At 38.8% G+C, this 20,386-nt stretch overlaps 1 protein-coding gene across 1 annotated transcript; it reads left to right on the top strand.

Moving 5' to 3' along the window:
- The first annotated feature begins 11,424 nt into the window (after positions 1 to 11,424).
- On the top strand, positions 11,425 to 19,764 carry LOC136679663 (torsin-4A-like). Its single transcript, XM_066658312.1, has 3 exons — positions 11,425 to 11,551; positions 17,876 to 18,232; positions 18,517 to 19,764. Exons 1-3 carry the CDS (start codon positions 11,495 to 11,497, stop codon positions 19,330 to 19,332), a joined length of 1,230 nt encoding a protein of 409 aa, XP_066514409.1. The 5' UTR covers positions 11,425 to 11,494; the 3' UTR covers positions 19,333 to 19,764.
- Positions 19,765 to 20,386: the final 622 nt, after the last annotated feature.

Consider the following 20,386-nt stretch of genomic DNA (forward strand, 5'->3'; position numbering starts at 1 on the left):
ACAACATTCATCCTTCAAGCTGGCTGCCAGTTTTGTTTGTGAAAGTGGAAGCTATCTCCTACCCCAATATTACTTCCTCCATAACCCCTATCCCCAACCTCCACTTGCCACAATGAGAAGCTGCTGCATCTGTGCACTTTTCATTTTATGCAAATCATGTCTTTCCCTGCCTCCATGCAAATGCACAGTTATTTTTCACAGTTTGAGAGAGCTTGAGTTTCCAGAAGAAAGCAAACCCACAGAGGCCTGCAGTGACCAGAAACAATATCTAACTTTATTGCTCAAGTGTTGCATTTTGAAATATTCCTGGGCCTTTTTTCTCAGGAGAAATCACTGAGCAGTAGGAGTCTTTAGGTAAAGTCTCTGCCATCTCTCCACCTGATCTCAGTGATCGTGAAAGCATTTTATTTATAGATAAACAGTGATTCAAAATATGATACCAAAATAGTAACATGTTGTATTTAGCCATAAAATAAATGGCAGTTTCCTACTTGTTAATAAATGGTTATTCAGTAACTGCATCTTGTAAAAAAATAAGTAATACTAAGGCTGTTACTCCAAAAACAGTACAGTAGCTGCACTCAGATTTTATGGTATTGGTGCTATAAAATAATCATTTTTAGTTTTTACTTTGTGTCTGACCTGGTCTGGTACAGTATGACACACACAGTTAGAGGCTGTAAAAGTACATAGAATTAGAGTTGTTCTTATTCTTACTTGGGTAAATTTGCAGCCTCTATTAAAGATAGAATAGATCAGACATTAAATAGAGAAAAAGTAAATGAGTATTTTGCTGCACCAATACAATATAATTTCAGCAGAATTATTACACTGTGTTTGGGACAATAGGAGGTTGTTATAGAAACAATTACAGAATAATTTTTTTCAGATGTTTTTTAGCTCCAATATTTAATTTAGCTCAAAACCAGCATTTCATATTTATTAAGTTTTACCATAATATGGCCATATTTATAATTTTAATTTTTGAGGAATTTTGCTTTGTTACTACAATACTTTATATTCCCAGTCACCATTTTAAAGGAGCAATCTGATATATTTACTCTACTTGGTCATAAAATGTCCAGGGTTGTGTGGTCATGGATAAAGTAAAAAGGCTATATTGAAGCACTAGCATCTCAGAGAGCAATGTCGGAGCAGTATATTCTCTTTGAGAAGTGCCTAGTCCATGGAATTTCAGCCTCAGATCTCCCGTCCTCTGTCCAGTTACACTATAGTCCAAACCGACTGTTGCCAGGTCTACAAATATAGTGTCTTGCAGCCATGATATGACAGAGTTATATGAAGTGAACAGAGTTATATTTTATATATGTTATAATTTACCAGACCCAAAAAGCCCTATTGCTTTTTTAAAAAATCTCCATGGCCAGAGATGAAGTACAATGAGAGGAAATTTTGGCCTTGTGTTTGAAATGTGGAGGCAATTTAGAAGCAGCAACACTACAGAACAGAGCCAGAGCTGGCTAATTTTCTCCTGAACAGGCAACAGCTAATCATTTCTAAAAAAAATATATATATATATGTAGAAGTACACATGCCAATGTATAGATTAAAATGAGTAAACTCCATAGGTTGTGTGTCTTATCTAAAGAAAGTGAAGCATAGTGACGTTTTATATGAAGGTAAATAGCAACACGTTTGAAAGGTGTAAAAAGCATTGTTTGTTTGTTTTAAAGAAATCGAGGCAGATTCATGTGTGTTTCTCTGTGGTCTGTGTTTTAAACACATTAAGGAGTAAGAATCGTGTTTGAAAAGCCTCACATATATCACCTATTTAAAGCGGAACGGAGAACTCAAGCTTGGTAGTACACAGCAAATATAAGTGTTTCACTTGTAGGCAGATGTTTTAGTGACATTAGTTCACTTGTTCATGTGTTTTAAATGGGAAATAAAAGTGTTTTTAAAATGAGTTTTGTTTATGAAACCTAGAGCTAGCTTTAGCGTCACATAGCTGTTTATATTGGAAATGAGTATTCAATAAGATCCCAGACAGTGAGCATATATCAGTCCACTGGTATAAAAAGGCTGGCACACCACTGACTGTAGACCACTGCTGGTCCACCATTGGACCACTCAGATTAATGTCCTGTACAGGATATAACTCACTTTTAATATCCTCAAACAAATGTTAAATTCACAGAAATAATAATGAGTATAAGCTTGACATAAAATGATTACTCTAAAAATGTTGACACTGTGCTGGATTAAAATTATTTACTAATCTTATTCATAAAGAATAACTACAGAACCTAATTAAGGAGAAAAAAATGTAAATTGGACTGTTTAATCATCACCGCCGAGAAAACGCTGTGCAAAACACTAGTGGACCTCCAACTTTGCCCTCAGTGAGCCAACAGTGGTCCGCCGTCTCCTTGACCTTTGGGCCTAGGGTGACCAAATTTTAGGATCGAGGTCAGGGGGTCGCCACATACAACTATACAACTATGGCACTATATTTCCAAATTGCTCTTTGACCTTATCTCCTTGACCTCTTGGCCTAGGATCACTAAATTTTAATATGTTGTTCATGAGTTTAATAAGTTTAATAAGTTGTTCATTGAGGTTTAAGACTGTTGTGTGAGGCTATTTTGGTGACTCTCCGACCTTCCTGACCTTTCCCAGACCTGGGAATGCACTCTGACATACAAGCTCTGAGTCAATGGTCAACCTATTTGGTCGGAACTCCTTGACTGTAGGGTCTGTGGTCACCTGGACAAAGTATGCCGCTCGTGATGCTGGGCTGAACTGCATATTCGATTCCGGCTTCCTACAACTTTGTGTTCCGTCGCTCTGTCTGAATGTTCACTGTTTCCAAACGGATGCTCTTGTGGGGTTACCAGCCAACAGCCTCTTGACTGGGCTTATATGTGACCGAGTTAAGGTGGAATCGGGTAGTTCCACCTGAAAGGCACTGAAGGGAACAAATTCCTTATTTTTTGTATTATTTATTGTATTGTTCGACTTGAAAAACAGAATAAGTTTGAAACTGTTTACAGTATTTATTGTGGTGTGTTATTTTTTTTTTTGTATTGTGGTTTGTCAGCCCTCTACCTCAAGAGATTTTAATTTAAGTTGTGTTAAGTGATATTTTTTACGCTCTGTTTATTTATGAAAAAACAGAATTGTACTGAAAGGAAGAAAATTCCTTTTTTTACTGTTTCTATTTGAAAAAAAAACAAAGAAAGAAAAACTAGAAAAGATGTCTAGTGTGGGGAGAATTTTTATTTTATTTTTGTATTGTGGTTTCTCCTTTTCTACCTCAAAAAATATTTATTTTCCTAATCTTAAGACATAATTTGTTTCGTTACTGTTTCATTGTTTCTAAACAAAAATGTTGATTGTGATAATAAAGTATTTTGTTGTCATGTACAATGTTTGGCATCCTTTTTGGATCCTTTGGATCTATGAAGCTTAAAAATTAAAAATATCGGTATAGATATCGGCGATACTGGCCCTGCATTTCCGGTATCGCCCACCTCTAACTGAAGCTACTGACTGAGCTCTTGTTAGTCCTAGCCTCCATGGTGTACTTTTTCTGCTGTTTGCGAGCCTTAGACGGATTCCTAATGTTAACACACGTCCCATCTCTTTATCTAATCTGATTTTGTTCTCTGGCATGTTGGTAGTCCAAAAATTCTGTAGTTTGTTTCTGATTTTCTGTTGAACATTGGGAAGCATTTTCTAATTGAACATCAAAGTCTAGCATCTGAAGTTGTCAAATAAAAAAAAAAATGTTACATAAATATCGCGTTTGATTGAGTTTGTTGCAGGAGAATGTTTGATCTTTTTCACTCTGTTGTTGGGTGGAAGAGGAGAGCATTTCTGTATGAGTGCATGAGTGTATCAGCCACTGGGGGGAGGTATTTCATCATTTTAAGACCTGTAATAGTGTTGAATAATTAGTTAGTTTCGAAGTTCCGAATTATGGGTGTGTCTGAATGAGTCATGTGACACTGCTGAGGTATTTTTTTTCTTTGTTTGTTTGTTTGTTTTAGTCACTATGTATGAAAAGAATAGAGCTCTGTGGTTCTATTTAAGACACATAATCCAGATAGCCACCAGAGGTCGCCCTCTGGCCTGGAGTAGATGTTAGAGTTATGGGTGTCTGAATGAGTCATGTGATCATGCTGTGTGTGGTTTTTTTTTCCTCACCATGAATGTGAAGACTAGAGGTCTGAGCTAAGCTTCGATTTAAGAGGTTGATTCTGAATACTTTGTTCATTCCATGGTGGAATGTTCAAACCGTGGTGGCTCATTTCCATTTCCAAAGTTTCCATTCTGCATAAAATATTGCATTATTGCTACATTTACACTACATTTTTATTCCACAAAACCAACCATTAGGGCCATTAAACTGGTTTTGTACAATTTCCTAGTTCTTTGGCTTGCCGCCTTTTTACAAACAAAAATCCTACAAGGTGTATTTGTTAGCATGAAATAGTTATTGCTAACTGAAATCTAGCAGTAATAACCAGTGTGCTAATAATTTGGTTATATTATTATTATTATTATATAAACAATATATTATTTCTGTTTGTGAAAATGGGTATATGTCGCTTGTTCACTAGGTGGCGCGTTTTTATTAGAAATATGCCTTATTTCTACAATAATGACCGAGTTACGCAATGGAAATATACTGAGCAGAAAGTTGATGCTGTACTAGAGCCAGGAGTTCACTAGCTTAGGCCTGCTTTCACCACGAGGAACCCAAAAGTCAGGGAAAATAAGGGCAGGCTGAGGGGAAGTCTATTCCTATGACGTGGAAATGACTTAACATTACTGTAAAGAGGGGCATGATTCTTCATGAGGAGCTGACTGTTGGAAGGAAATTTTAAACTTCTGAAATCAATGTCAGCATCAAAGGCCATGCATCTGTCAAAGAAAGTGAAAAATCATGAACAATGAGCATTATTTTAACAATCAAACCCATCTACTGGTGAAGATCTTGGTTTTAAACTTTGAATTTTATAAATTATAGCTTATGTTAACGTAGCTAAACAGAAATAGAAGCTTACAACTGCTACTACTATACTTGCGGAGATGACCTCCAAAACATTTTTGAGCTGTCTGGTACCATTGTTTGTAGCAGTTTGCAGTGTACGTCTTGGAAGAAGTGTGTGCATCATATTTTCTATTTAATAATAAGCCCCTTCCAGGGTGTATTCTCTGAGGTATGCTCTGGACCCACCGTGACCCTGAACTGGATAAGTGTAACAAATAATGAATGAATAATGAAATACTATAATCATTAATCAGTGCATAGACATTTTGAGAAACACATGCTTCTTCTGAAATATGTGATGCTCACTCCTTTCAACCAATGCTAACCCAATGCCATAAGTTTCGAAGAAAAATGCTACCTGTCCAGATCTGTTGTTCCTGCTACCCACACACAAAGAGCAAGGCATCAGATATCTGTCTGATCCACAGATTAAACTCCTCAAGGGTCTGAATATGTATTGCTCAATCTTGATTCACTGGAATGTGGGTTTGCTGTGAGCTGATGGTAAGGGGGCAAAACTGATAGATGGGATGATGGGATGATGAAGTATGTGAAATGTAAAAGAATTTCTTCTGAAATGAAGGGGTTTGTAAATCCTTTGTTGAGGTACAGTCTCATGCTTTCTTCAAAGTCTTTATAGTATATGTTGTTATAGTATATATTGCTCTGAGGGCTGCAAAGACAGGATAAGTGAGTTTAGGTACTCATGTTGGATCAGCAACTTGACTTAACAGTACTGGGTGAAGCTCTGACAGAGACTGTGTATGTCTTTATATGTTAAGATATACATTATAACATATACCATGTTATAGCATAAAAATAACGTAGAACATCAACAAAAAATGGTGCTAACTTTGCTCAAATTAGTATTTTTAATGTACTTTTTGAAATTGCGGGTAAAATCTCTCATCTCCACATCCGGTGTTCTTCTGGCAGTGACTGGTGAGGTCATTGCGCATCAGTCTACCCATTAGAGGTCCATGTGTGTGTATCAGAGGTCAGAGATGAGTACAGCACAAGAAGGCTGAATACAGACAGTGGCAGCAAGTAGTGTCCATTGTAGAACAAATTTGTGTGTGTGTGTGTGTACGTGCGTGGGCTGGCCGTGTGTGTTTGTTTTGGCTCTGGGAACTGGTGCGAATTTGTCCTTTCAATGTTCTCTTTCTTCTTTTTTCTTGATAGACATCTTTGTTTTGGGAAGGAGAGAGAGAGAGATTGTGTAGTAATAGTGAAGAACTGTAGAGCTAGGCCATGTGGAGTAAGGTCATGAAGGACTGTAGAGTAAGGTCATGAAGGAAGAAAAACAAACCTACTATTAAAACGTAAAATGACACTTATATAAATATATGACTTATGGCTTAAGATATATCTCTAATATTTCTGCTAGTGCCCTTATGTGATATTAGTGGTTAGTTAGTAATACATTTTATTTTTGTAATTAACTTTACATTTGAAGGAAATCTCAAAGTGCTACAGTATAATCAGAAGCAATAAAAATCCATTAAGGGTAAGTAAATAAAAAAAGTTACATAGTAATGCTCACTATAAGTATCCTCATTTACATTTTACAAAGAGGCAGAATCATATATGAAATGTAGCACGTGAGGTCCTAACCAATGGGAGAAGAGCTTGAATCTATAGCTGACATCAAATTTTACATAGACGCAAGCGAAAGAATTCCACAACTCATAACACATTTCCTATCACAATATCTTTATTTTGGCAAGTCAATCAGGGCACTGCTTTGTTCACTGCTTTGTTGAGGTCTAAACCTACTGATTTATTTACAAGCTGAGAGACTCAAAGAGTCTGAGGAATTTTCGAAATTCTTATAATGACTTGTAGAATCTGCTGATCGGCCTACTGCTAAATTAAGCATTAAATTAGGGCATCTGTGACTGTATTTAAGGGTCTGTCTTTACAGCCAGTGTCTTTTTTCACTCTTGATACAATGAGAGGATCCAGGTAACTCAGCCAGTGCAAGTATAGCTCTGTCTTAGAAATATTTTTCAAACAACTAAAAGTACTACAAGCAACTGTACCTAAAATTGTATGCAAACATAAGAAACTTGGGTTGACACTAGGTGTAAATTGATTCCCAAGGCTGTACAAAATGTACCTAAAGGTTCAAATAAATCTAAAAAAAGAACAACACTCTTTTTCACTCCCTCGTCCCCCATGTTTGCTGCTGTTTGAGGGCAAAAAGAAAAAGGGTGAGATCTTTAATCCCGGGATCTCCATCGCAATTGTGAAACATGGGGGTGGAAGCATGATGTTTTGCAGAGAGAGGGACTGATATACTAAAGAAGATAGAAGGCATGATGAAAAAGGGTTATTATTTAGATATGCTGATACAAAAGCTCAGGGCACCAGCCAGAAATCTGAAACTATGTCAGGAGTAAGTCAATCAGCAGTACAATGATTGTAAATATTCCTCCAAATTTGTGACAAATGGGTGAAAAATTGTATTTGAAGTCCGAGACAAAAACGTTTGAAATATTGAAAAATTGATAAAGTAAATACATTTGTCTCTACTATTATTTTGAAGTGAATATTTGTAAAAAAAAATTAAGTAGTGAAGTTCCCCGTGTGTGTGTGTGTGTGTGTGTGTGCGTGCGTGCGTGTGTGTAACAGTTCAGTAAAAGTGACCTCTCATCACATCCCACACACACACACCTGTACACTTATTACTAACAACAAACAGCATGCCCTCTTACTCACTTCCGCCCCATACAGTGAGTGAGTGTGTGTTTGTGTGTGTGTGTGTGTGTGTACTGGTGGCTCTCTAGGCATGATTAATTTGTCTGTAGCTTCCTTAATACAAATGGGGGTTGCTATGGTGAGTGAGGAGTGACATATACACATCCAGACCCAAAACACACACATCTCAACACAGACCGATTCACAAACACACGCACACACACACACACACATACACACAAACACACACACACACACACACACATAGAAATTACAGAACAACTTTAGGCACTAGAAGGACTCCAAAGTCTTTACATAACGTCTTACTGGTCATTTCCATTTATACACGACCCCTGACCCCTGACTTTTTTTTTTTTTTTTTTTTTAAAGGAGAGACCTTTAGTCCTGAAAATAGAATTTGACATTAAAGTTCCAAGAGCAGTTCTGAGACTCAGAGTGGCACAACAAGCATTTTGTGTTCCTCTTCAAATTTTTTGAGCTGATTGGACATAATTAGCAGTTATTGTTTTCCTCCATTCTTGTTGGATGACAGAATATTAGTGTTCTCCTCCAAACATGTAGGTAGCCAAAGTAATAGAATTAGCTGTTAGTGTTCTCCTCAGAGTTGGTTCAGCGCCAGTGCTAGAATTAACACTCATACAAGGTTCAGAGGTTTGATCAACATTCATTTTAAATTAAATACTTTGTAATTTTTCACTCAAATATTGCAAAATAGTTGGCTACTGCACAGCAATGAAAGGTCTTTTGTGCATGCAGTTATTAAGTTTTCATCAGTTAAAACAATCTACAAAATACCAGAATGTTTGGAAATTGACCATTTGAATACTGATGAACTAAAATCTCACTAAGGTTTGCGATTTGTATGTTTATAAAACTCTGTGTGTGTGTGTGTGTGTACAGTTGAGCGGTCAGGACAGTGGCCTCTGCTCCATTGTTGGGGAAATTATCTGGTTCTCACAGCAGGAGGCTTTGGCAGGAGAGTTGAAGAACATTTACTGTATGAATGAATGTTTAGAGCTGCTCTGTGTTTATTTTCCTGCTGTAATTAAAAAGTTTCTAACTGACGTTGGTTCCCAGACCCAGTCCTTCAGGACCCCACTAAATTGGACGTGTTCTGGCATTTGTTTCTGTAACATATAAGAGTTAGCTTTATTCGATTCCAGTCCTTGAGCGACCCCTAGATATGGGCGCTACTTGTCCACACTCCTGTAGTTGGGATAAAAATGTGTAAAGCTTTATAGAACTTAGAACACAACATTATTTAAAAACATTACTTAAATATACAATACAGTCTCAATTCCTTTCAGCATGAGCTAGCATCAGCTTTTTTACATGTGTACTGCGAATGCTAATTTGCACAAGAATTGTAAATAATGATTATTTCCTAATTTTATTAATTATGAATGCTGGTTACTAAAGTTATATTTTTCTAAATAAGCTATGAAGTTAGTTTGTCCAAATTAAATTATGACTGCAAATGAATTACAACCCCAATTCCAATGAAGTTGTTTACACAACGTCCCAACTTCATTGGAATTGTGGTTGTAGCATTATGCAAATGCCGAGTCATTAGCTACCTCAGTATAGTAACTTTATTTTAAAATTTTGCTCAAATATGAAGGACTTGGGGCGGCACGGTGGTGCAGCAGATAGTGTTGCAGTCACACAGCTCCAGGGACCCACTCCGGGTGACTGTGAGGAGTTTTGTTTTTTCTCCCCGTGTCCACATGGGTTTCCTCCGGGTGCTCCTGTTTCCTCCCACGGTCCAAAAACACACATTGGTAGATGGATTGGCGACTCAAAAGTGTCCATGTGCCCCTTCCAGGGTGTGTTCCTACCTTACACCCAGTGATTCCGGGTAGGCTCCAGACCTACCACGACCCTGAACTGGATAAACGCTTACAGACAATGAATGAATGAATGAATGTAGGACTGGCACTCTCTCCAGGGTGTGCTCCCACTTTGCGCCTGGTGATTCTGGGTACCCACTGCGACCCTGAACAGAATGAGCAGTTATAGACAACGGATGAATTAATGAATGAATGTTCAAATATGCGTACTAATTTATAACTCAGCATTATGCCAATTTTGTCAAGCTACATATTTCCAGCTTCTGTGCATATTAGTATTCATTATCATAGGTGAGTTTACTTAAAAAATGTAAGCAATATATATATTTATAATATAAAACTTGCATATATAGATAATTCAGACCATGATTTTCCTTAAAGGAGTGAGAAAGACACTGCTGTTCTGGATGAAAATAAAACACAGGGGAGCTCCAGGATATTTAATCCAGTAACTGCAAATTAATTGTGAAAAGTGTAACACACATGCTGCTGCAAATTAGCAGTTGAATTCACCTCTATCTAAGAGGTATCTAAGGGGAGAGATATACTTGATGTTTGGCCAAGCGTTTGTGTTGACAAACGTCTGCACCTGTAACTGTAGCACATAGACATGTATGTGAACAGGTATTTTCTCGACACAGATGGTTGCCTACACAAACGCATGGCCAAACAGCAAATATATATCTACCCTATTTGCTAAGCTTGTAACTGGAGGCTTCCACTAGTGGGCAGACCAGAGCAAGACACTGATATTCGCGGACTTGGCTCTTCTCCTAAACTTTCTGCCATTGTAATGCTGTTGATCACCTGCTTTGCCCCGTACCATTTACATGTGTGCGGCACCTTGCTTACATGCAGTGTTTATTTTCTGAGGATGTGCACAACTGATGCACCAAACAGAAGTAGGATATGCGAGGCAGCCATGATGAGCAAGCATAATTGTAGTTAACAGCAAGTACATCTCTACCCTAAGAGTGCTGAAAATAATGTGGATACCCTTTTGGGTACATTATCAGTTTAATATAGCATCTCCTTTAGCACCAAATGTTAACACACACTGACCAATTGCAGTCAACTCTTTGTGGCATCCACATGGACGTGAAAGGCTGACCTCACGTTTGGATGGGGACAATGCTAATTAATCCTAACGAAGGGACAAGTAGAAATTAGTTATTGATTAGTTATCGTCCACACCCAGCCCCTGTCCTTCTGTCCAAATTTTAATTGTTTTTTTTTCCCCTTGAGGAATGGCGGTCACCGCTCTGGTATTTGTTCCTCCAGAATAAAAGCCCTTTAATGAAGAGATTAGTGAAGTAGACCGCGACAAACACAGGAAAAACCCAGACACACAGACCCATGTGTGTGTCCACCCACCACTTAGCATTATGTAAACACATGCCCACGTATAACTACTCAATAGAGCATCAGGAACAAGAGGAGGGAGATTCTTAGAAGTGCACATGGAGGTGAGTTCTTGATGATGGGTTTCAGCCAAAATAGCTTTAGTCCATTGAAAATTGTGGGCACAATTTGAAACAAACCAACAAACAAACATGATTTTCCACATTTACACTATATAGACAATACACCATCAGACAAATGTGTGTGGCACATGTACATTACTAAAGGTGTAAATGTACCTTTAAACTTACAGCAATGGTTTGAAAGTGCAGTTTTGACAAGTGGTAACTGCATCATCAAGGAAATCAAATAAGAAATACAGAGAGAGAGAGCGAGAGAGAGAGAGAGAGAGAAATACAGGGAGGTGGAGCTCATGTGGACAAAGAGTAGAAAACGGGAGAGAGATAAATAGAGAGACAGTGTACAGTTTGAGTGAAATGACATTAGTTGAGTGTGTATGAATGTCTTCACCATCATCATCATCATAGTACTCAGTGACTGAATGGAAGGATCTGGAGGAGGAGAGAGAGAGAAGGAAAGAGGGAGGAGACTTTTAAAGGTAGTAGATCTTTTTTTTCCCTCTTACATTTCCTTGCATTTGCTTTGTCTTTTCCTAGGGTTGTTTAGGCCTTAGAAATTAAATCTATCCCCATATAGATCTATTCCCTCATGATCATTCTCAAGAGCGAGCAATTTAAATATTGAACACCTACATTTTCTAAGATCATTTGATTTCTTCTCATTCTCTGCACAATTAAAAGTGTTAAGATGTAAACAATGTGATTGAAAGTGAGTTTGTCTCTAAAAATCATTAATACATGGATCTGAACACGCTGCTGATGTCTGCTTACCAATATACCACATCCAAAAGATAGACTGTATGTCTGAAAGTTTGAAAACAAACCTTTTAATGCCTGTAAGCTGCACCCATTGTGGACACTGAATCAAACGGGCCATTCTAGAGCAACTGGACCTCAGCCTCAGGTCATCATGTTCGTTGCCAAGAGTCTGCCAAAGTGGTATAAACATTCTGGGCTGTTGAGCAGTGAATGTTCTAATATCTAGTGTAAAATCATCTCAGAATTGTAAAGACTCTTAACAGTTTTAAAGTTGAACTAAAGCTTCATTTCAGAAGTGTGTTCAAGGTCTTCAGTTGTTTCTACACACACAAAAAAAAACCCAAAACAAAACAAAAATAAATAAATAAATACAGGTTTCCAAGACACTATCTATATCACATAATATATACCAAATTAATTACCTCTCTTCATCCTCATTTTTATCTGCTTATCTTCTGCAGAGGCATTTGCATCCTTGAGCTTTGCATAGGCCCAGAGTGGATGAGAGTGTGAGAGAGAGATAGCAGGTGAGAAAGAGAGAGAAAAAGAGCAGGTGTGTGTGTGTGTGTGTGTGAGCGAGAGAGAGAGAAAGAAGAGGGAGAGAGAGAAAGAGAGAGAGAGAGAGAGATGTTCGACCGGACTTCCTGTTGAATGGGTCTGCCGGAGGAAAAGATAGCTATGCAAACTTTGAGTTAAAAAAAAAACACAAACACCTCTCTCTCTCTCTGTGACTGTCTTGTCTCTCTGTTGCTCTCTCCCTTTTTCTTTTTGGATGCTTCGCCAGATCAGAATGTAATTGCGCGCATCTCATTTAAACCCTATATTTAAATAAAAATTGTACAAAGACAACATTTTTTAATGTTGAAGCTGAGAAATGATATTGTTATTTTTTTGCCAACAACACATCTCAAAAGGGCAGAGCTACAAAAGACGCGTATAATGCTACCAAAAAATGATTTGAAACAGTAACCGTAGCAGCATCAGACAAATGTTCCACTGCACCAGCATAAGGCTGCGCTTCCTGGCCGAAACAGCAACTACTAGCACCAGTGTCAGCAAACTGCCACCCGTCAGCCAGCCCCAGTGGTATGTAGAGGAATTAGTGCCAAATTGAAAAGCAATCACCGCAATAGGACAATGTGAAATACAATTCATACGTCATTGCTTTTCCAAACTAACATTTACTAACGAACTAAAATTTGTTTGCAAATGCAAAATGCAAAACAGGGATTGTATTTCATCTGAGAGCAGTGTTGTATTCGCGTGCTGTATTCATTTTTTTTTTTCAAATAACCTTACCAGCTTTATCAGTTTCAATATTTAAAATGTTTTTTTGTACTATTCTCAATGAAATATAGGCTTTAAATTATTTGCACATAATTGCATTATGTTTTTCCAAGTGTTTTTTTTTTTGGAAATGGGGTTTGTACATCAGTGCTGTTGTCCAGACATTATTGGGATCCATCATACCACTGTAGCACTGTTACTCAGAAACTGACAGGTGATGAAGGAGTAAAATCTCGAGTATGGAGAACACCAACTTTCACCTACAGTATGACCTACAGTTGCTAACTTTACACCAGCAAGAAAGGGTTTCCTGATAATGTGGCCAAGTGGTATGTATTACGACTTATCTTTCTCTATTTATTTATGTTATAAATAGAGAAAGATAAGTTGTAATGGAGCATAATGAAACACTGAAAGTAAATGTCAGAAACTAATTTGTTTTCTGTAAGCCACCCACACAGAATGTAAATATAAAAAAACAAACAAAAAAAAAAACAGTCAATGTACAGACAAAATGCCACAGTCCAGCATCAAAACAACAATATCCCATAGCACTTTAAGATTCCAGGGCTGATATACACACAGTTATCTGTGTTTTTGATAGGGTCAGAGATGTGCGGGTTGAATGGAATGTTGGGGGAAGGTTTTATTACACAAAACAAGCAGCACAAAGCATCCTTTGATTCCATACACAACCATATAAAAAGTTATAAAAAATTTGTTTTCATGAATAAGAAAATACACATGAATGCCATTTTTGAACAAGATGGCACATTTTGTAAAGTGTCATAACAGCTATCTTGATTTGACAAAAACATTTTAACATTTTCTATCACTGATCACTACTGTGTGTGTGTGTGTGTGTGTGTGTATACACCTATGGGTTACAGTTGACATAACAGTATAGAGAAGCCATCATATTGGGGACCTACTCATTATAACTGTGTTACAGTGTTATAGCTCCTAATAAACTGTGATATTTAAATTATTGTTTATTGTTTCTGTCAAAACTTTTGGTAATCATTTAGATGTTAAAATGAAAGAAACAAAACTATGAAGCTCTGTTTGTCTGTGTCCGTCAGTAGAGGACCTACCCAGTAAACAAGGAACGTCCCTGGACGTTCAAAATAGGTCTAAAAGTAGTCTGTTCGTCAAGGACATATTTTAAACGTCAATGGACGTCCAAAATCCATCTTAATAAGTTAGTTAAGTTGTGATCAATCGATAACGTCTGTGGACGTCCAAAACGCTTTGTATACAAGTAATTTTTTTTCGGGACCAATTAATAACGTCAATGGACGTCCAAAATACGTCTAATATTTGTCTTTTCAATGTCTGTGTTTGGACGTCTTTTTTCAACTTTCATTTTCAACCTTAAGAGAACGTTGATTAGACGACAGTCATTACGTTATTTCAACGTTGAATCAACAGCTAATTGTTTATTGGGTAGGGCCATGTCCAAAAATAGTGTACATCACTACATAGTGAACATCATAAAACTAATACTGCACCCAGATAATTATCAGGCGCTAATTTCCACTAACGACAGGGACACATGAAATAAATAGCTCAATAAATATTATTTTTCAACATACAACTACGTATGTGGGCAGCACGGTGACGCAGCAGGTAGTGTCGCAGTCACACAGCTCCAGGGGCCTGGAGGTTGTGGGTTCGATTCCCGCTCCGGGTGACTGTCTGTGAGGAGTTGGTGTGTTCTCCCCGTGTCCGCGTGGGTTTCCTCCTGGTTCTCCGGTTTCCTCCCACAGTCCAAAAACACACGTTGGTAGGTGGATTGGTGACTCAAAATTGTCCGTAGGTGTGAGTGTGTGAGTGAATGTGTGTGTGTGTGTGTCTGTGTTGCCCTGTGAAGGACTGGCGCCCCCTCCAGGGTGTATTCCTGCCGTGCGCCCAATGATTCCAGGAAGGCTCTGGACCCACCGCGACCCTGAACTGGATAAGCGGTTACAGATAATGAATGAATGAATGAATGAATGAACTACGTATGTCCACAAACCGTTATTTTTAGGGAGAAATTTGGCCTAGGCTTTGCTATGACATGGAAAAAACTCACAATCATCCCTCATGTCCTTTCAGACAATGGGATCTTCTTTATTAAACTATTAGCCAAACGAGAGAATTTATTTGGGCAGAGAGAGATAAAATATTATTCTCATGTTTGAGTAATGGTTGTCAATATGGCATCTGGTCTACACTGTGATGTCAGCTGAACCCATGGAAATATCCAGCAAACAGTATGTTGCTTGTTTGCTGGGTTGTGGCTAGATTTAGACTTACCATTTCCTTTATAGACAGATAAAAAAGAACAGTTTCTTGAAAATTTTAATTGTAGATCTAGAAAGGCTGGAGCATTTACTTCAACAATGTGGTTAATAACCTATAATAAGGTTTATTATATTCACACAAAGATAGGTAATTTTAGGGTCAAGTCACTAAAAAAAATAAGTAACCACTTGTCTTGCCTAGGGTGTAAATTTGCAATTACTGCATACACACGTGTTAACATCAAATACATATACGCATACCAAAAAACCCTCAGACACTAAGTTGCTGCCAAAATCAATAACAGTCTCTAATTAATCTCATGTTTGCCAATGCTTAAAGTCATATTTGGACCTCAGTCACGCTAAGCTTCTGTTTGCTGTCTATGAAATGAGAAAACACTCAGGCACATATACAAAAACACTCCATTAATGTCACTGTTTCCCCATGTTTCGGAATTATATAATATAGAAATATTTAAGATTTGTAATAAGCCTTTTGCACACATTTACTTCAGAGAATCTCTAGAGGAGTGGCGGATGCTGGTCTTTCAAGGAGGGGAAGCTCAGTTTCGGCCTACATCATAAAATGTGTCGGTTTATTTATACGTAAATTCTACCCTCAGTTCCTTTTCAAGAAAATGATCTGTGACTCTGTCGTACCAACAAGGCGTCTATTCCAGGGACTTAACTAGTGTCCTCTCAATGGCCAGCAGAGCTAGGCTGCTTAAACGGCCTTGGCCCATGTGAAGTGTGTCCGCCTGTGAGTGCTTTGTGACGGTGGAAGGGCTCAGCAGCACCCGCTGGACAGAAACTGCGATAGAAGTCAGAAAAAGTGATAGAAGTCAGTCTCCAAACATAAGCAGCTACAAAAAAAAAACCCCACCAGAAATAGAAGCTCGATTTGTCGCTAGTCGTTTTTAACAAAGAAAATGCTGCTAAGAGGATTAAGAAAGTCTCAGGTTCAACTCAGAACAGAATGAAAATGTAATGCTCCCACGGATCGCTACAACAAAGGATCACTGATTGGCTCATTTCGCTGTCAATCAAAAAGGGATTCAGCCTCAGACAAATCATCCAATCATCATGCAGAAGCTGAGCATTCGGGCCAGCCCACTGCCCCATAGACCCCCAGAGACGCTGAGGATCCGATGGGCGGGACAAAGCCCAGCATTTATCCAATGACTCGTCTCATTTTGCTGCACTTCGCTGCTTCCCTATTGAACTCTGGGCACTCGGCGTCCTCACTGTTTAAAACACTGTGAAGCTGCGGGAATGATTGAGAGGAAAGCCGCATTTTTACCAGTGATAAAAAGCTGATTCTGAACAAAAGTTGAGTGCGTTGTAGTGCATATTTATTCAATGATATGTACACACAACAGTATATATTTGATCACTTATTTTTTGACATTTTAGGGGAAGATGAGCTTCCCTTGCAGTCTTAGAGCAATCGCCTCTGGTCTAGAGATACTCCAGAGTATCACAGAGATGTTCCTTTCACACATGCAGCACATAGTGGGAGATTTTATGTGTCAGATGCATACTCACAGCGGGAATATGCCACATAATTTAGGTGTGGGGCCACACCTGTGCAGCGCATGCAGGAAATATTCCTGAATATTAGCGGCTGTGTTCATACATGTGCTGACTTTGACTTTACCCGAAGTGTTTACTAGAACGTTTGCGGGATAAATTCTGCATAATGTCTGGGACGAATTTTGCAGGTATTTGCATTTACATATAAAGGTTCTCCAGGTTAAATAAGGAACATTACCTTGCAAGTGTGTAAGGGGCATTAGAAATGGTCTTACCCATAGTAAGGGCAATAAACATGTCGGGGAAATGCCACTAAAAATTAACAACCTATATACAATAGTATAATACGTAAAACTGATGGTCATTATTAATTTGGGCGGCACGATGGCGCAGCAGATAGTATCGCAGTCACACAGTTCCAAGGACCTGGAGGTTGTAGGTTCGATTCCCGCTCTGGGTGACTGAGTAGTTGGTGTGTTCTCCCCGTGTCCTCGTGGGTTTCCTCCGGGTGCTCCGGTTTCCTCATATAGTCCAAAAACACACGTTGGTATGTGGATTGGCGACTCGAAATTGTCCGTGGGTGTGAGTGTGTGTGTTGCCCTGTGACGGACTGGTGCCCCCTCCAGGGTGTATTCCCGTCTTGTGCCCAATGATTCCAGGTGGGCTCTGGACCCACCGTGACCCTAAACTGGATAAGTGCTTACAGATAATGAATGAACTATTAATTGTATTTTTACATAAACAAATAAAATTGCATGAAATTTGGTTATGTCTAAAAAAGATTTAATACAGTACCACTGTATCCAAGCCACTGTGTATCAGGATAATGGTTTCATAACTGATGACTGATTCCTCCTTTAATACTAGGATATGAATCTAATGCCAATTATTTGTTTCTAACACTCTCTGTCTTTCTCTCTTTCTGTTTGTTCTGAACAGATGGACAGAAAGAACAATGATATTTTGAAAGCAGAGAGAGTGGGGCAAGAGGGAATGATGACGAGCACATCTAGCTGTACCCCCTCTGCTCTCCCTCTTCAGCTGAAGGCTATGGTGAGGATAAGGAGTAAATATTTAAAGCGAATGAGATCTGAACATGGTGTGACTATCTCAGTCCCAGAAAAGCTTACCTCACCCCGTCCAGAGCGGACTGCCAGCCCCCATCGTCGTAAAGGACGCAGGAGAGCATCCCGGGTTCTTTTCCCCTGCGACAGCAAGAAATACTTGCCCAAAAATAAGGAGCGTAGCCGAGCCAAGCCATTCCTCTTTCTTTTCGTCGTTGTTGTCTTCCTTCAGGTCAGTGGTGAAATTCGATGCCATTTTACAGTCCACGTATGAATAATGAGAGAGATCAGAAAGCACTTTTATTAATTATTAATTCATAATAGCATGTCTAGAGGGTAGTGCTGAGTAATGTTTATTTTAGTTCAGGTTATGTTAATTTTGTAAAAAAAATTAATGCAATCACACTCATGGAAACTCATAGAAGGATCATTATGAAAGATAACAAATAACTGGTTATGCCCTGGCTTTCTTTCTTCTTTCTTTACTTTTCCTCATGCATCCCCTTCTGTCTCCAGGTGTACAACGCTATTGAGAACCTGGATGACCACGTGGAGAAGTATGACCTCGACAGTTTGGAGCGGACATTGCAGAGAGAAGTATTTGGACAACAAGAGGCACTGGAGACATTGATGTACCACCTGAATGACTACCTGTCCACATATGCCCACCAGCACCCCCTAACGCTGTCCCTGCATGGCGCACCAGGTGTTGGGAAGAGCCACCTGGGACGCCTGCTAGTGCGACACTTTCGCTCAGTGGTGGGTGACCACCTGGTGGTGCAGTATTTCTCAAAGCACCACTGCCCCCTAAAGGAGAATCCAAAGAACTGTGCCTCAGAATTTGTCCGTCGTGTTACAGAAGTCGTGAACAGGGCTGAGGAGAATGAGCAAATCCCGGTTTTTGTTCTGGATGAAGTGGAACTGATGCATCCATCTGTTCTGGATGTTTTACGGAAATTAACTCGGCCTGAACAGACCAATGAATTTCTGAATGTTGTTTATGTTTTCCTAAGCTCTCTGGGAGAAGAAGAAATCACGGCTTACGTTTTACAGAACGCTTCTATCTCTGGGGTCGAATGGATGCTGAGGCAAACCCTGACTAAACTCCACCCACTGTGGGCAGAGCCAGAGGTGGAGATTATCCCACTTGCTCTGCTACAGAGGAAACATGTGGTACAGTGTTTCTTGGAGGAAATGACGGATGAAGGATTTTACCCTGACCTTGCCCACGTGGAGAGACTGGCGGGAGAACTGGCCTACTACATGGTGGCAGGGAAAGAGTTTGCAAAGAGTGGCTGTAAACAGGTGGTGACCAAGGTTAACCTACTATAGAGAGAGAGAGAGAGAGAGAGAGAGAGAGCGAACGAGAGAGAATTAAACAATGATGAAGGAAAATGTAAGTCTGATAATGGCAAATAGAAGGAATCAAACCAACAAAGACACAAAGCCAAAAGAAGAGAGATAAAGAGATTGAAAATACGTGTAAGAGACCATTAAGTCTCTTTATTAAAATTTATATGTATGTTGCTAAGCATCTCATGAAATGAAAAGGCCTATACAATGAAAAGCTAAACCAAATCATTTTTTGTTAATAAATAAAAGAGTTTGATATGTAATGTAAAGATTGTAGAGGTCTAAATACATACCGTTCAGTCCTCATTAAAGCAGTCTAATCAGCAAAAAAAAAATTCATTTTGAAGTCACAGCCATGAACATAATTACAGATTACCAGCAACACAGTATAGAGTAGGTTAAGTCAAGTCATTCAGCCTAAATAATTTAACCCCACTCACTTTTGTTAAGTTGATATGGAGTGTTGATCCTGCAGAAAGATGTGTAGAATATAATTACACATGCAGTTTTTGGCATTCTGGAAGTAAATTCATCGTGCATCACTACTAGTTCTGAATAGTTCACTAGTGTGCTTTTCGAACAAAACTGGTTCAGTTCAGGCTTACAAGAACCTGTGATTTTCAGCTAACTAGTCAACGTTTACAAAAGTTTCAATGGAACAGAGTATACATCACAGAATACGTCACCAGCAGATTTTGTTGAACAGTGGCACTATTCCTACTATTCTTTGGTTTCCACTGCGAACAGACTTTCAACACAAGTTCTAGTTTATTCTATTGAGTTATTCTATTATTGAGTTCTATTTTAGTTGGTAAAAATGCAGCAAACTGTTCAAAATTAGGTTTGTGAACTGGAACTGAGCCTGGTTATATAGTTATGAAGGCAGTGCCTTCAAGGAAAAAAGAATGTAATTGGTTACCATTCATCAGGTGCGGATGAAGGGGAACGTGACATAAACCTGCAGAGCTCTTCCTAGGCCCCTGTGGTTTGCCTGCTCTGACTGCCAGAAATAACTTTGGAAGGAATAAGTATG

This window comes from Hoplias malabaricus, chromosome Y (assembly GCF_029633855.1).
Source record: "Hoplias malabaricus isolate fHopMal1 chromosome Y, fHopMal1.hap1, whole genome shotgun sequence".
In the NCBI taxonomy this organism is placed as follows: domain Eukaryota; kingdom Metazoa; phylum Chordata; class Actinopteri; order Characiformes; family Erythrinidae; genus Hoplias; species Hoplias malabaricus.